The 15,624-nt window shown below is 49.1% G+C and overlaps 1 protein-coding gene across 1 annotated transcript in view; it reads right to left on the bottom strand.

The window, feature by feature from the left end:
• Positions 1 to 13,886, bottom strand: part of LOC149448949 (extracellular calcium-sensing receptor-like) — a 31,760-nt gene extending 17,874 nt beyond the window's left edge. The window contains exons 1-2 of the mRNA XM_089694031.1: positions 13,670 to 13,886; positions 8,343 to 8,634 (exon numbers count right to left, since the gene is read on the bottom strand). Coding sequence (XP_089550157.1) covers positions 8,343 to 8,634; positions 13,670 to 13,839 — 462 coding nt within the window. The 5' untranslated portion in view covers positions 13,840 to 13,886. The remainder of the gene's footprint in view (positions 1 to 8,342; positions 8,635 to 13,669) is intronic.
• Positions 13,887 to 15,624: the final 1,738 nt, after the last annotated feature.

Raw genomic sequence — 15,624 nt, 5'->3', positions numbered from 1 at the left:
TGCCATGTGCCACTTTCAGGTCTCCTCACACACTGCTGGTGTGTAGAATTTTTTGACATAGGGTGCTGGCAGATTATGGGCCTCCCATAGCTGCTGCCAGGCCCCTAATCTGCCATAGGCCCCTATATACCGCCTCCTCATGCTGCTGCCAGGTCCAGAGTCTGTCATGGGTCCCTGTACGGCCTCCCATTGCTGCTGTCTCCATCGCCACACTCTGCCATGTGCCACTTTCAGGTCTCCTCACACACTGCTGGTGTGTAGAATTTTTTGACATAGGGTGCTGGCAGATTATGGGCCTCCCATAGCTGCTGCCAGGCCCCTAATCTGCCATAGGCCCCTATATACCGCTTCCTCATGCTGCTGCCAGGTCCAGAGTCTGTCATGGGTCCCTGTACGGCCTCCCATTGCTGCTGTCTCCATCGCCACACTCTGCCATGTGCCACTTTCAGGTCTCCTCACACTGCTGGTGTGTTGAATTTTTTGACATAGGGTGCTGGCAGATTAAGGGCCTCCCATAGCTGCTGCCAGGCCCCTAATCTGCCATAGGCCCCTATATACCGCCTCCTCATGCTGCTGCCAGGTCCAGAGTCTGTCATGGGTCCCTGTACGGCCTCCCATTGCTGCTGTCTCCATCGCCACACTCTGCCATGTGCCACTTTCAGGTCTCCTCACACACTGCTGGTGTGTAGAATTTTTTGACATAGGGTGCTGGCAGATTAAGGGCCTCCCATAGCTGCTGCCAGGCCCCTAATCTGCCATAGGCCCCTATATACCGCCTCCTCATGCTGCTGCCAGGTCCAGAGTCTCTCATGGGTCCCTGTACGGCCTCCCATTGCTGCTGTCTCCATCGCCACACTCTGCCATGTGCCACTTTCAGGTCTCCTCACACACTGCTGGTGTGTAGAATTTTTTGACATAGGGTGCTGGCAGATTATGGGCCTCCCATAGCTGCTGCCAGGCCCCTAATCTGCCATAGGCCCCTATATACCGCTTCCTCATGCTGCTGCCAGGTCCAGAGTCTCTCATGGGTCCCTGTACGGCCTCCCATTGCTGCTGTCTCCATCGCCACACTCTGCCATGTGCCACTTTCAGGTCTCCTCACACTGCTGGTGTGTTGAATTTTTTGACATAGGGTGCTGGCAGATTAAGGGCCTCCCATAGCTGCTGCCAGGCCCCTAATCTGCCATAGGCCCCTATATACCGCCTCCTCATGCTGCTGCCAGGTCCAGAGTCTGTCATGGGTCCCTGTACGGCCTCCCATTGCTGCTGTCTCCATCGCCACACTCTGCCATGTGCCACTTTCAGGTCTCCTCACACTGCTGGTGTGTTGAATTTTTTGACATAGGGTGCTGGCAGATTAAGGGCCTCCCATAGCTGCTGCCAGGCCCCTAATCTGCCATAGGCCCCTATATACCGCCTCCTCATGCTGCTGCCAGGTCCAGAGTCTGTCATGGGTCCCTGTACGGCCTCCCATTGCTGCTGTCTCCATCGCCACACTCTGCCATGTGCCACTTTCAGGTCTCCTCACACTGCTGGTGTGTTGAATTTTTTGACATAGGGTGCTGGCAGATTAAGGGCCTCCCATAGCTGCTGCCAGGCCCCTAATCTGCCATAGGCCCCTATATACCGCCTCCTCATGCTGCTGCCAGGTCCAGAGTCTGTCATGGGTCCCTGTACGGCCTCCCATTGCTGCTGTCTCCATCGCCACACTCTGCCATGTGCCACTTTCAGGTCTCCTCACACTGCTGGTGTGTTGAATTTTTTGACATAGGGTGCTGGCAGATTAAGGGCCTCCCATAGCTGCTGCCAGGCCCCTAATCTGCCATAGGCCCCTATATACCGCCTCCTCATGCTGCTGCCAGGTCCAGAGTCTGTCATGGGTCCCTGTACGGCCTCCCATTGCTGCTGTCTCCATCGCCACACTCTGCCATGTGCCACTTTCAGGTCTCCTCACACACTGCTGGTGTGTAGAATTTTTTGACATAGGGTGCTGGCAGATTATGGGCCTCCCATAGCTGCTGCCAGGCCCCTAATCTGCCATAGGCCCCTATATACCGCTTCCTCATGCTGCTGCCAGGTCCAGAGTCTCTCATGGGTCCCTGTACGGCCTCCCATTGCTGCTGTCTCCATCGCCACACTCTGCCATGTGCCACTTTCAGGTCTCCTCACACTGCTGGTGTGTTGAATTTTTTGACATAGGGTGCTGGCAGATTAAGGGCCTCCCATAGCTGCTGCCAGGCCCCTAATCTGCCATAGGCCCCTATATACCGCCTCCTCATGCTGCTGCCAGGTCCAGAGTCTGTCATGGGTCCCTGTACGGCCTCCCATTGCTGCTGTCTCCATCGCCACACTCTGCCATGTGCCACTTTCAGGTCTCCTCACACTGCTGGTGTGTTGAATTTTTTGACATAGGGTGCTGGCAGATTAAGGGCCTCCCATAGCTGCTGCCAGGCCCCTAATCTGCCATAGGCCCCTATATACCGCTTCCTCATGCTGCTGCCAGGTCCAGAGTCTCTCATGGGTCCCTGTACGGCCTCCCATTGCTGCTGTCTCCATCGCCACACTCTGCCATGTGCCACTTTCAGGTCTCCTCACACACTGCTGGTGTGTAGAATTTTTTGACATAGGGTGCTGGCAGATTATGGGCCTCCCATAGCTGCTGCCAGGCCCCTAATCTGCCATAGGCCCCTATATACCGCCTCCTCATGCTGCTGCCAGGTCCAGAGTCTCTCATGGGTCCCTGTACGGCCTCCCATTGCTGCTGTCTCCATCGCCACACTCTGCCATGTGCCACTTTCAGGTCTCCTCACACACTGCTGGTGTGTAGAATTTTTTGACATAGGGTGCTGGCAGATTATGGGCCTCCCATAGCTGCTGCCAGGCCCCTAATCTGCCATAGGCCCCTATATACCGCTTCCTCATGCTGCTGCCAGGTCCAGAGTCTCTCATGGGTCCCTGTACGGCCTCCCATTGCTGCTGTCTCCATCGCCACACTCTGCCATGTGCCACTTTCAGGTCTCCTCACACTGCTGGTGTGTTGAATTTTTTGACATAGGGTGCTGGCAGATTAAGGGCCTCCCATAGCTGCTGCCAGGCCCCTAATCTGCCATAGGCCCCTATATACCGCCTCCTCATGCTGCTGCCAGGTCCAGAGTCTCTCATGGGTCCCTGTACGGCCTCCCATTGCTGCTGTCTCCATCGCCACACTCTGCCATGTGCCACTTTCAGGTCTCCTCACACACTGCTGGTGTGTAGAATTTTTTGACATAGGGTGCTGGCAGATTATGGGCCTCCCATAGCTGCTGCCAGGCCCCTAATCTGCCATAGGCCCCTATATACCGCTTCCTCATGCTGCTGCCAGGTCCAGAGTCTCTCATGGGTCCCTGTACGGCCTCCCATTGCTGCTGTCTCCATCGCCACACTCTGCCATGTGCCACTTTCAGGTCTCCTCACACTGCTGGTGTGTTGAATTTTTTGACATAGGGTGCTGGCAGATTAAGGGCCTCCCATAGCTGCTGCCAGGCCCCTAATCTGCCATAGGCCCCTATATACCGCCTCCTCATGCTGCTGCCAGGTCCAGAGTCTGTCATGGGTCCCTGTACGGCCTCCCATTGCTGCTGTCTCCATCGCCACACTCTGCCATGTGCCACTTTCAGGTCTCCTCACACACTGCTGGTGTGTAGAATTTTTTGACATAGGGTGCTGGCAGATTATGGGCCTCCCATAGCTGCTGCCAGGCCCCTAATCTGCCATAGGCCCCTATATACCGCCTCCTCATGCTGCTTCCAGGTCCAGAGTCTCTCATGGGTCCCTGTACGGCCTCCCATTGCTGCTGTCTCCATCGCCACACTCTGCCATGTGCCACTTTCAGGTCTCCTCACACACTGCTGGTGTGTAGAATTTTTTGACATAGGGTGCTGGCAGATTATGGGCCTCCCATAGCTGCTGCCAGGCCCCTAATCTGCCATAGGCCCCTATATACCGCTTCCTCATGCTGCTGCCAGGTCCAGAGTCTCTCATGGGTCCCTGTACGGCCTCCCATTGCTGCTGTCTCCATCGCCACACTCTGCCATGTGCCACTTTGAGGTCTCCTCACACACTGCTGGTGTGTAGAATTTTTTGACATAGGGTGCTGGCAGATTAAGGGCCTCCCATAGCTGCTGCCAGGCCCCTAATCTGCCATAGGCCCCTATATACCGCCTCCTCATGCTGCTGCCAGGTCCAGAGTCTGTCATGGGTCCCTGTACGGCCTCCCATTGCTGCTGTCTCCATCGCCACACTCTGCCATGTGCCACTTTCAGGTCTCCTCACACTGCTGGTGTGTTGAATTTTTTGACATAGGGTGCTGGCAGATTATGGGCCTCCTATAGCTGCTGCCAGGCCCCTAATCTGCCATAGGCCCCTATATACCGCTTCCTCATGCTGCTGCCAGGTCCAGAGTCTCTCATGCCATGTGCCACTTTCAGGTCTCCTCACACTGCTGGTGTGTAGAATTTTTTTGACATAGGGTGCTGGCAGATTATGGGCCTCCTATAGCTGCTTCCAGGCCCCTAATCTGCCATAGGCCCCTATATACCGCCTCCTCATGCTGCTGCCAGGTCCAGAGTCTGTCATGGGTCCCTGTACGGCCTCCCATTGCTGCTGTCTCCATCGCCACACTCTGCCATGTGCCACTTTCAGGTCTCCTCACACACTGCTGGTGTGTTGAATTTTTTGACATAGGGTGCTGGCAGATTACGGGCCTCCCATAGCTGCTGCCAGGCCCCTAATCTGCCATGGGCCCCTATACCGACTCCTCATGCTGTGACGTTGCAACAAGGTGGAATTCAACCCTACATATGTTAGACCGCCTTTACGAACAGCAAAAGGCCATCACAGATTTCCTGATGTTAAAAGCGGATAAAGGTATTCCCTGTGTAACTTAGATGTCAGCCATTGGCAGCTCATGCGTGACACCTGCGCTTGCTCAGGCCCTTTGAGGAGGCCACGCTATTCGTGAGTCGGCAGGACTATGGGATGAACGACGTCATTCCTCTGTTGCACGTCCTGGAACAAATGCTGTTAACAATGGCTGGTCAGGGTGCGGTAGACGTGGCGCACAGATCTCAACGCCACATGACCCCTGTGGGGGCAGGACAGGAAGAAGAGGAGGAGGTAGAGGAGGACATTGGTGCTCAGGAATTATTGAGTGAAATGGGTGGTTTTTCCACTCAGCGGACAGGAGTGGAGGAGCAGGAGCATCTGGTAGAGGAGGAGGAGGAGGAGACAGAGGACCCAGACGCACCGTGGCAGTATGCTGTGGAGATGGAGGCAGGGAGTCCCTCGCATTCCTTGGCACAAATGGCCCATAGCATGCTCGCTTGCTTGCGTAGCGACAGCCGAATAATAACCATCAGACAGAGGGATGACTTTTGGCTGTCCACCTTGTTGGACCCTCGCTACCGTTCAAAAATGGTGGCCTTTTTCACACCTGCTGAGAGGGAGGCCAAAATAACGTACTATAAAAACCACCTATGTAGTCAGCTGGTCTCTGCCTGTCTGCGCCAACGTCCATCCTCAGACACTGTGGGCCCTGTGCGCTCGCGTTCCGCTGCCATGGCAGCAGGGGAGGGGTGGGGTGGTAGGAGCAGTGGCAGCTCCACCAGCAGCGGCTGCCTCAGTCTGCAGTCGATGATGAGTAGCTTTCTTCACCAGCGCAGTGAGGAAACTACTAACCAGCCGCAGCAGCAGCAGCAGCAGCAGCATCAGGTGGACCTGGAGCAGGACCTCAAACAACAGGCTTAGGCCTACTTGGACAGCACCCTGCCAACCGAGGTAGACAATCCCCTTGACTACTGGGCAACGAAACTTGACCTTTGGCCCCAACTAGCTGAATTTGCCCTTGAAAGGCTGTCATGCCCGGCCAGTAGCGTGGCATCGGAGCGCGTGTTTAGTGCGGCAGGAGGTATTGCAACTCCGCGGAGGACACGACTGTCCACCCAAAGTGTGGAGAGACTGACGTTTGTGAAAATGAATCAGGCGTGGATTAGTCTGGATTTCAAACCACCAGTTCCTGACACAACTGACTAAATCCGCCATGAATCATGCCCCAAACATGTGCCACTTTCAGGTCTCCTCACACTGCTGGTGTGTTCCATTTTTTGTCATAGGGTGCTGGCAGATTACGGGCCTCCCATAGCTGCTGCCAGGCCCCTAATCTGCCATGGGCCCCTATACCGCCTCCTCATGCTGCTGCCAAGTCCAGAGTCTCTCATGGGTCCCTGTACGGCCTCCCATTGCTGCTGTCTCCATCGCCACACTCTGCCATGTGCCACTTTCAGGTCTCCTCACACTGCTGGTGTATTCCATTTTTTGTCATAGGGTGCTGGCAGATTACGGGCCTCCCATAGCTGCTGCCAGGCCCCTAATCTGCCATGGGCCCCTATACCGCCTCCTCATGCTGCTGCCAGGTCCAGAGTGTGTCATGGGTCCCTGTACGGCCTCCCATTGCTGCTGTCTCCATCGCCACACTCTGCCATGTGCCACTTTCAGGTCTCCTCACACTGCTGGTGGGTTCCATTTTTTGTCATAGGGTGCTGGCAGATTACGGGCCTCCCATAGCTGCTGCCAGGCCCCTAATCTGCCATGGGCCCCCGTACCGACTCCTCATGCTGCTGCCAGGCCCGTAATCTGTCATGGGCCCCTGTTGTCGCTTGTTGGCATATTCCGCTCGTTCAGATGCTCCTTCTCCTGCTACTCCTCTTCACGGATTCCGTCAGCAGTCTTTCTTGGAATCCGTTTCCAAGAGACAACAGTTTGCGAGCACGCACCAGACGGTGCAGAAACTGAACGTCCTCCTGTCCAAGTTGCTGCTGCCAGGCTTGTAATCTGTCATGCGCCCCTGTACCGCCTCCTCATGCTGCTGCCAGGTCCAGAGTGTGTCATGGGCCCCCGTACCGACTCCAAATGCTGCTGCCAGGCCCGTAATCTGTCATGGGCCCCTGTACCACCTCCCCATGCTGCTGCCAGGTCCAGATTGTGTCATGGGTCCCTGTACGGCCTCCCATTGCTGCTGCCAGGCCTGTAATCTGCCATGGGCCCCCCTACCGACTCCTCATGCTGCTGCCAGGCCCGTAATCTGCCATGGGCCCCTGTACCGCCTCCTCATGCTGCTGCCAGGTCCAGAGTGTGTCATGGGTCCCTGTACGGCCTCCCATTGCTGCTGTCTCTATCGCCACACTCTGCCATGTGCCACTTTCAGGTCTCCTCACACTGCTGGTGGTTTCCATTTTTGTCATAGGGTGCTGCATGGCCTCCCATTGCTGCTGCCTCCACCGCCACACTGTGGCTCCACACTCTGGTTTTGGCCCCGTGACTGGCCAAATGAGTGAAGTGTGCGGTGATTCTAAGATCGACGGCACTCATCTGCATGTCATACTGCCTGACAGTATTATTTCTCTTCCCCAGCAGACTCCAAGGGCATTTAAATTAAAGGTACAGTGTTCAGCACTAATATTAAGTCTCTCTGAAGCCTAGAAACACCCTTTTTTAAGTTAAATTCATAGCGAATATATTCGACTCGAATCGAATTTTTTCTACGAATTCGCCGAATCAGTCGAATCGAATTTTTGAATACTTCGCTCATCTCTACCTTCTTCGTTCTGCTAGAAAATTAGTTTTCATTGTTATCTGTGGGAGAGTTTCTCCTCACTCCTTGTTCGGTTGTCAAATAAATAGAAAGATTCTGCCTGGGAAATACAGACAGCAATGACTAATTGACAAAGCGTCCAACTCTTCCTCACACTATCCAAAAAAAAAAAAAAGTGTTGGCTGGAATAGCTCCCCAAAGACTTCTATGTGGTTTTGCACCAAGACCAGAGTTGCTTGGATTATGGTCCAATAGACATCTATAGGCCTACTGAGGAAGCCCGAATCTGGGGCGTAACGCGTATAGGTGAAAGGAGCTGAGCCCTAGAAGTTTAATATTTATTTTTATATACAGATATTATTCTGTTATGCTACACTTTATTGTTATTCATCTATAGGGAGCTACTAGACAAGCACAGGAAGCACACAGTGGCTTTGCATGAAGAATGTGTACAAAAGTTAATATGCTTTGGGAAAATGGAGGAAAATAGGTCAACAAAAAAGGATGAGATTGTTTGAAAGTGCACTTATCCTTTTAAGTATATAAAAAAATGTATATATATATATATATATATAATTTATTTTATTTTTTTTTTTTAATTATATACACACACATATACACACAGTATATTATATATTTATTATGTCCAAATAACTCTGTAGCAGGGCAGAAGAAATGTAATTGTTTTCCTATTTCCTATTGGTCATCACTCTACCTGTGGGTATCTGTAAAGTCCAAGAACATGGGCCATCTGTATGGAGTAGGAGGAAACAGAATGCCCAATGATGGCCACCACTGGTGATCGCTCCCGGCAGGAATAATTGGGGATCCCGCTTTCCCTTCCTGTCAACAGCTTTTGGGTCCCATCGATCTCCTCATGTAATGCTGCACAAGAGTCATAGACCTGGAATCCCAGGGAGGTGTTGGGCAGTAGGTCCAAGCTTCTATTTATCTCTTCCACTGCAAACCTCAAGGCCTGGAACTGTTGTAAAACCTCAAAGCTAAACCTGTGACAGACAGAAAAGAGGTGCTTTTTAGTTTCATAACCAAAGAAATTGAGAAAACCTGCTAAGTACAGGCTGAAAATTCACCAATTGTTTTAAACAAACCTCTAAAAATTCACCATCTAAAGCACTAATTAAAAGGATATCTGCATATCCAAACAAATGTGTTATATGTTATGTCCGTAATTAGTATTCATTTAATTTTAAAAATATTTTTTATATATAACGAAGTGTGTGTGTGAAATGTTAAAAATAATCCGGCCTGGGTGTCAATTATCCTAGGTGTACCACCAATGAATAGTTTAGGGATTTACCAAAAGTTATGTAAAAATGGGCATAACTTTTTTTATTATTTTACATACCGTATTTTCCGGCGTATAAGACGACTTTTTACCCCTTGAAAATCTTCTCAAAAGTCGGGGGTCATCCTTTACGGCATGCTGACACTTTTTAGGGGGGCGCCGCCACCCCCCCCTTCCAACGGAAGGGACACTAAGTACAGGGGTTGGCAGGGGCTGCTGTCTCTTACCTGGCTCCGGTCCTGCGACGATCCGGTCCAGGAAGCGCGGCTGCTCCTTCATTCGGTTCGGCCACTGGACGTTCGCGCGGCTGCTCGGCTCCGCCTCCTCGCCGGTGATTGGCCGCCAGAACTGTAGCTCAGGAAAGGCACACAGGCGGCCAATCACTGGCAAGGAGGCGGAGCTGAGCGGCCCCGCGAAAATCGAGTGAAGGAGCGGCTGGTAAGTGTGCTGTGCAGAGGTGCTGCTGCAACCACACATGCTGGCTGCAGCAGCACCATACTAGAACAGGTGTAATTGGTGTCAGTGGGAGGAATAGTGCCCCATCATTGGTGTCACTGATACCAATGTTGGGGCATTATTCCTCCCACTGACACCAACGATGGGGCACTTCCCCCCCCCACTGACACCAACGATGGGGCACTATTCCCCCCCCACTGACACCAATGATGGGGCACTATTCCACCCCCCACTGACACCAATGTTGGGACACTATTCCTCCCACTGACACCAATGATGGGACACTATTCCTCCCACTGACACCAATGTTGGGACACTATTCCTCCCACTGACACCAATGATGGGGCATGATTCCTCCCACTGACACCAATGATGGGGCGCTATTCCTCCCACTGACACCAATGATGGGGTGCTATTCCTCCCAATGACACCAATGATGGGGCACTATTCCTCCCACTAATACCAATGATGGGGCACTATTCCTCCCACTGACACCAATGATGGGACACTATTCCTCCCACTGACACCAATGATGGGACACTATTCCTCCCACTGATACCAATGATGTGGCACTATTCCTCCCACTGACACCAATGATGGGGTACTATTCCTCCTTCCTCCCACTGACACCAATGATGGGGCACTATTCCTCCCACTAATACCAATGATGGGGCACTATTCCTCCCACTGACACCAATGATGGGGCACTATTCCTCCCACTAATACCAATGATGGGGCACTATTCCTCCCACTGACACCAATGATGGGGCACTATTCCTCCCACTGACACCAATGATGGGGTACTATTCCTCCCACTGGTGTGCATTGGAAGAGGGGTAGTCTTATATGGCGAGTATAGCCCAAACACTACATTTTAACAGGAAAAGTAGGGGGTCGTCTTATACGCCCAGTCATCTTATACGCCGGAAAATACGGTAGGTGGTTCAAATTTCACATATTGGTGAGTAACAGTCCCTCTGTGGTAACTCTTTTTCTTTCTTTCATTTCATTTCAAGCAGAAACAACATGTTGTCAGTGAGTTCTTGACCGAGGGGTACAGGCTGTCTGAAATCCACAGAAGGCTACAGAATGTTTAGGGAGATGGCGCCAATATTGACTCTTGTCAATGAGCCATCTCCATAAGTCCTCATGCACACGGGACGTTTTTACAGCGACTGTTTTTGGCTTTTGATGTTTTTTTCTACAGCCAGTAAACCCCCCAGCATGTTATCCAATGTGTCCATACACACACAGACTGGAATCAAGGTTTTTTTGGGAAGGACGTTTTTTGGTTGGGAAAAAAAACCCAGGACTGGTGGGTTTCAAGAGGAGTTTTTTAGCTGTGAAAAAGCTCCAATGCTGAAAAATGTGGTAAAATGCTGTAAAACGCCGCAAACCAGCACTTTTGGATTTTTTTTGACCAAAAAAAAAATTTTTAATTAAAAAAAGCTAGAAAAATGTCGCTAAACACAGCAAAATGCTGCTGAACGCTAATGCAAAAACGCTCAAAAAAGCTGAAAAACTCAAATTTTTACCATGACTTTACACAACTAACGTTTCCAGCGTTATCAAAACACCCCATGTGCATGGAGACTAAACATTCTGTAACCTTCTGTGGATTTCAAAAAGCCTGCACCCCTCCTTTGTAAAGAATTTGATGACAACTCTAATTGGAATCCATTATTTTACCTGCAATGAAAAAGAAGATGAAGGATTACTAGACAGGAGGAGTTCCCATATGGAAGAAAAATTAATTGGAAATATATTTTAAAAATATTCTTCCCAAATATGTTGCCATATATTTGAAATGTTAACATTTTGCCATATTCAATATATTTCAAAACACATACACAAAAGTCATTTTAAAATATATTTATATTTTGTTTTCAAAAATGTAGATTTGTATTTTAAAGACATACAGAATACTTAAGAAGTATTTTTTAAAATATTTTTCATATATTTTGTAATAAAAACACATTTCAACATACAGTATTTATATATATATTTATTGAAATATATTTTGAAATATATTGAATATGGCAAAAATTGTTGCATTTCAAATGTGTGGCAATATATTTGGGAAGAATATTGTAAAATTTATTTCAAATATATTTTTCTTCTTTGTGGGTTACTCTACCAACATGTGAAAACCCTTTTGCTGCCAGAACGGTTTTTGCATATTTTTTTTTCACACGTTTAAAAAATAATTTTAGTCCTGAAGATTACACAAAACCCCCAAACATGATATATTTTGTGAAAGGAGACACCGTAGAGAATTAAAAAAAATGTACTTTCAATTTTTTATGTTACGCGATCTTACCACAAGAAACCTAAAATTTCAGTAAAATACACACTAAAGAGAATTTTAGGGCAAACAAACGCAATAAATTACACATAAAAGAGGAGTAAATAGATACCCAACATGTCAAACCTTAAACTTGTGTGTGCCTGTGAAATGGCGACAAACTTCAGTGTCCTATATTTTCTATAGGCGACGCTTCATAAGCCCCTTCAAGTCATCAGTTTAGCATTACGGAGAAGGTCTTGTGCTGGAATTATAGCTCTCACTGCGGCGTGCAATATGTAACATATGTATCGTAATCAATGTTTTCACTCCTAGACACCCCAGGCATGTGTGTTTATTTTTGTACATACATATGTGGGAGTGGGGGGAAAATGTTTGGGGGGGATGTTATGTTCTTGGGTGTAACTTTATTTTTTTTGCACCAAAAAATTATTTTTTGCTTAGCTTTTTTTTTTTCCATCACATAGGGGACACAAAATATTTAGGTGACCTGTTCTCTTTAATGAGACATGTAGGGTCTAAAAGGCCCTGCATGTCTCCTCTGGGCTCCACTGAATGTATTGCAATGCACATCACATTGCAATACATTCCTCCAGTACAAAGTGACAGGGGTGACCCTGAAATGATGCCATACACGTCACTTTCTGGGTCACAGCAAGAAGGGGAGGAGAGCGGACATGCGTCCCCTCCACCCAACGGCACCTGCCATGTTGGTCCCGGGCCCACAGATGGGCAAGTGGAGCCCAGATTACATGGTGGAGGCACGAGCACGGAGCGGGGAAGCTGCTATCGGGGGTATGTGGAAGCAGTTGGAGAGCAACACAGCCACCCGACTGCTTCTGCCTAACAGGTTGGAGTCTACCGATCAGTTTTATACACAATCCCAGTGCAGCCACCGGGTTGTGTGTAAACTACCCCCGCCCCCCGCTGTCCGGTCCGTATGACGTACGGACCTGGAAGTGAAAGGGACCTATTTAAAGTAACCTGCCTAGCCTGATTATGTCCATATTTCTGTGCTCAAAGCGGTAAATATTTTTGCATGGAAATATGTATTTTTTTTTATTGTCGGCCTGTAATTTTTAGGAATAACTCACTGAAATCTGTCTGTACAAGAGTCCAGTAAACATCCCGGGTATGATAAAATTTGAAACACGAAATCATAAATTATAATATAAAAATAATCATAAAAAATAATAATATAATAATAAATGTAATTCAATAATGTAATCAAACCAAAAACACTGAAATGTGAAATAGAGCGCCAAGTTCGCACATCGCTGAGCTCAGTCGCAGAATCGTTTTCAGTGTCTGATGAGGAATTTCCCTCACAAATCATTATCACTCAATTCTGCAAGTGGTTCTGATTTACTATCGCTGTTCTCTAGCCGGTCTAAAAACCGCTTTTGACCTAAAGGGACGCCTTTTGGACGCCATGGACGTTTCTCAGTTTCCAGGCAGAAAGAACAGTAAAAATGCAGGCAGGGCGCCGGACAAAGCACTCGGGACAAAATGTATGTGAAATGGTTTGATACAGGAATGGAATACTATGTGATTTTAGTGTATTTAGTGAATGTCACTTTTAAAATTTTTGAATTTCCCACCGATTCTGTCCCCCGTACGTCCCGTACGTCCCAACACTCGCAGGGAACGGAACCCGGATGACGGCATCGGCCGGAGGAGATGGCTGGGGATGCTGCAGGGGGGATATCGCGGGAGTGCAGGACAAGGTAAGTGCTGGAGTGATCCCTGAGCAACGCTGCAGTGTATTCCCAAGTGTAGCTCGGGGTTACCGCTTTTGGTACTGAAAGTTAACCCCGAGCAACACTCGGGAATACCCCCAGGGAGGTTAATAAAAAAAAGGTATGCCCACTTTGGCACTACTTTAGATACAGCCCTTGTATTACAATTCTAAACATACATCGTCTTTGATCAAAGATAACAATAGGACATGGTGAATTCTCTTTTTCCTTCTTACATTGTACAAGTTCCTTGTCTTGGGCTGCTTGTGAAATCCACTTTTGGGTATTCTTTGTCAAAATGGATGGGAAGTATTGCTCCGATCAGTATATCTCCGCTCTCTATGGCTCCAACGAGGCTCAAGTCACGCAGTCCGCTCACCATCTGGTCCGAATGAGAAGCTGGCATCACGTAGGTCAGAATAAGATGCCACAGAGACCAGTACACGTGAAAGATCAGTCTGGGTGAAGGATACACAAAGCATAGTATGTAAAGCTCATGCGATACAGGCTACACAGGCTACAATCAGAATGTTGCTTCTTGTAAACTTTTTAAATCTGACCTCCAGCCTTCCCTTCAGTCTTGCACAGCTGTACTGGCTTCTCTCCCGCACTGAAATTGTTCTGAATTCATTGTACACTGTGAGCTTCTTGCAGCACGTCCAAGAGATCCCCCCAACTTTCTTTTTGGAGGATGTCCAGCATTGTTCAGCATCATCCAACCCTTTCTTCCCAGTCCAACTACCCTTGGCCTACCCCTTCAATCATTGGGTTTCAGTTCCTTCAACCATGAAGGCTTATCATGACGTGTGCATTACCGAGGTTAGACTCCTTGCAAATACAGCCACTCATCCACACTGACATCCATTCATCTATCAAGGCATTTTAACACTTGCATATGTAGCACTAACCCTTAGGAATTGTTGAGTTTTGGGTCCCCTTATAGTCCTGCACAGCCAGGCAACACACATTTTCTTCAGACCGTGCTCACTGGAGACAGAAAACAGTACTTGAGCTTGTTTTTTTTTTGTTTTATTAAGGGGTATTGAACTTTGATGGGGTAGAGGGGTGTATGGGATGCCCAAGGGAACTGCAACTAAGGACAAACTCCTTAGCAACCATGTTCAAGTCCATAAACAGCAAAGTTTCTTTGTTGGAAGAGCTCTCCAGCCTCTCCTTGTGTACCACCTCAGACCTCAGAATTCTCCTCTTCATCCAGCTGCCTGAAGGAATCCCTGGGCAAGGGGTCCCAGAATATGTTACTTTAAATGGAGAACTTTCCCATCAGATCAGGTATCCTACCAGAATGCCCTCTCCCCTTATCTGGCCCAGGGGTGTGGGATTACTCACTCAGTCCTCTCCTGTAAGCTCATGGGTTGGTAGCTGCCTTCAGGCCTTACGCTGGGCTGGCTTCTTCCCTGCTTTTCAATATGTCCTCTCTCAGGAAATGGTGAGTCTGAGAAATCCTCCTGTCCAGAAACTCTGCCTGTAAGTAGGCCCCTCCCTGGGCCCCTTAACAGGCTCCACACTCCAGCCTTCACTTCATCTTCCACCCAGCACTCTCCTGCTGCTGAGCAGGCTCAGTCACACTTAAGGGTTGCCCTGGCCCTATGTCAAGCCTCCTGCTTGGGGATTGGCTAGAGTTCCTTAAGTATGCAAATCAGGCACTCCTTACCCTCACTCACTGCCTTCTAGAAACTTCTCAAGTCTCTAGAGCAGGGTGAGGTATCAGGGAACTGATCTGCAGGGTCCTCAGCCCTGACCTAAAGTGACCTGGCTGACTCACACCCAGGCTGACTCATGTCCAGGAGGCTATCCACTCTCTACTAAAATTCTAGCTAGCTCTTCCTGGCTAACTAGCGGGGTGCTTCACAAAATTCCTAACAAGAGCCACCCCACTGTTTGTGTCATGACATATGACTCTTGAAAAGAGTAATGGGACAGGGTGCTGTACAGCAATCTCCTGCCCCTACCACCATCCATGATCTGCCTGCATTGTATAGTCCCAGTGATGACATCTCTTGATCTAAAATAAGGTATAATATGACATGAAAACAGAAAGGTTTTATTTAAACATAACATTAGCATGTTGATGAGGAGGGAAAGGAGGAACTAAGAAAGGTAAAATATAGACAAATTAAACTGTAGCTATAAAAGAGCCAGCTTGCGGGACATGCACACAGCCTGCAACCTC

The sequence above is a fragment of the Staurois parvus genome, unplaced genomic scaffold, assembly GCF_062004578.1.
Source record: "Staurois parvus isolate SC_StPar_1 unplaced genomic scaffold, SC_StPar_1.0 ptg000647l, whole genome shotgun sequence".
In the NCBI taxonomy this organism is placed as follows: Eukaryota; Metazoa; Chordata; class Amphibia; order Anura; family Ranidae; genus Staurois; species Staurois parvus.
This window is presented reverse-complemented; position numbering and strand designations above follow the sequence as displayed.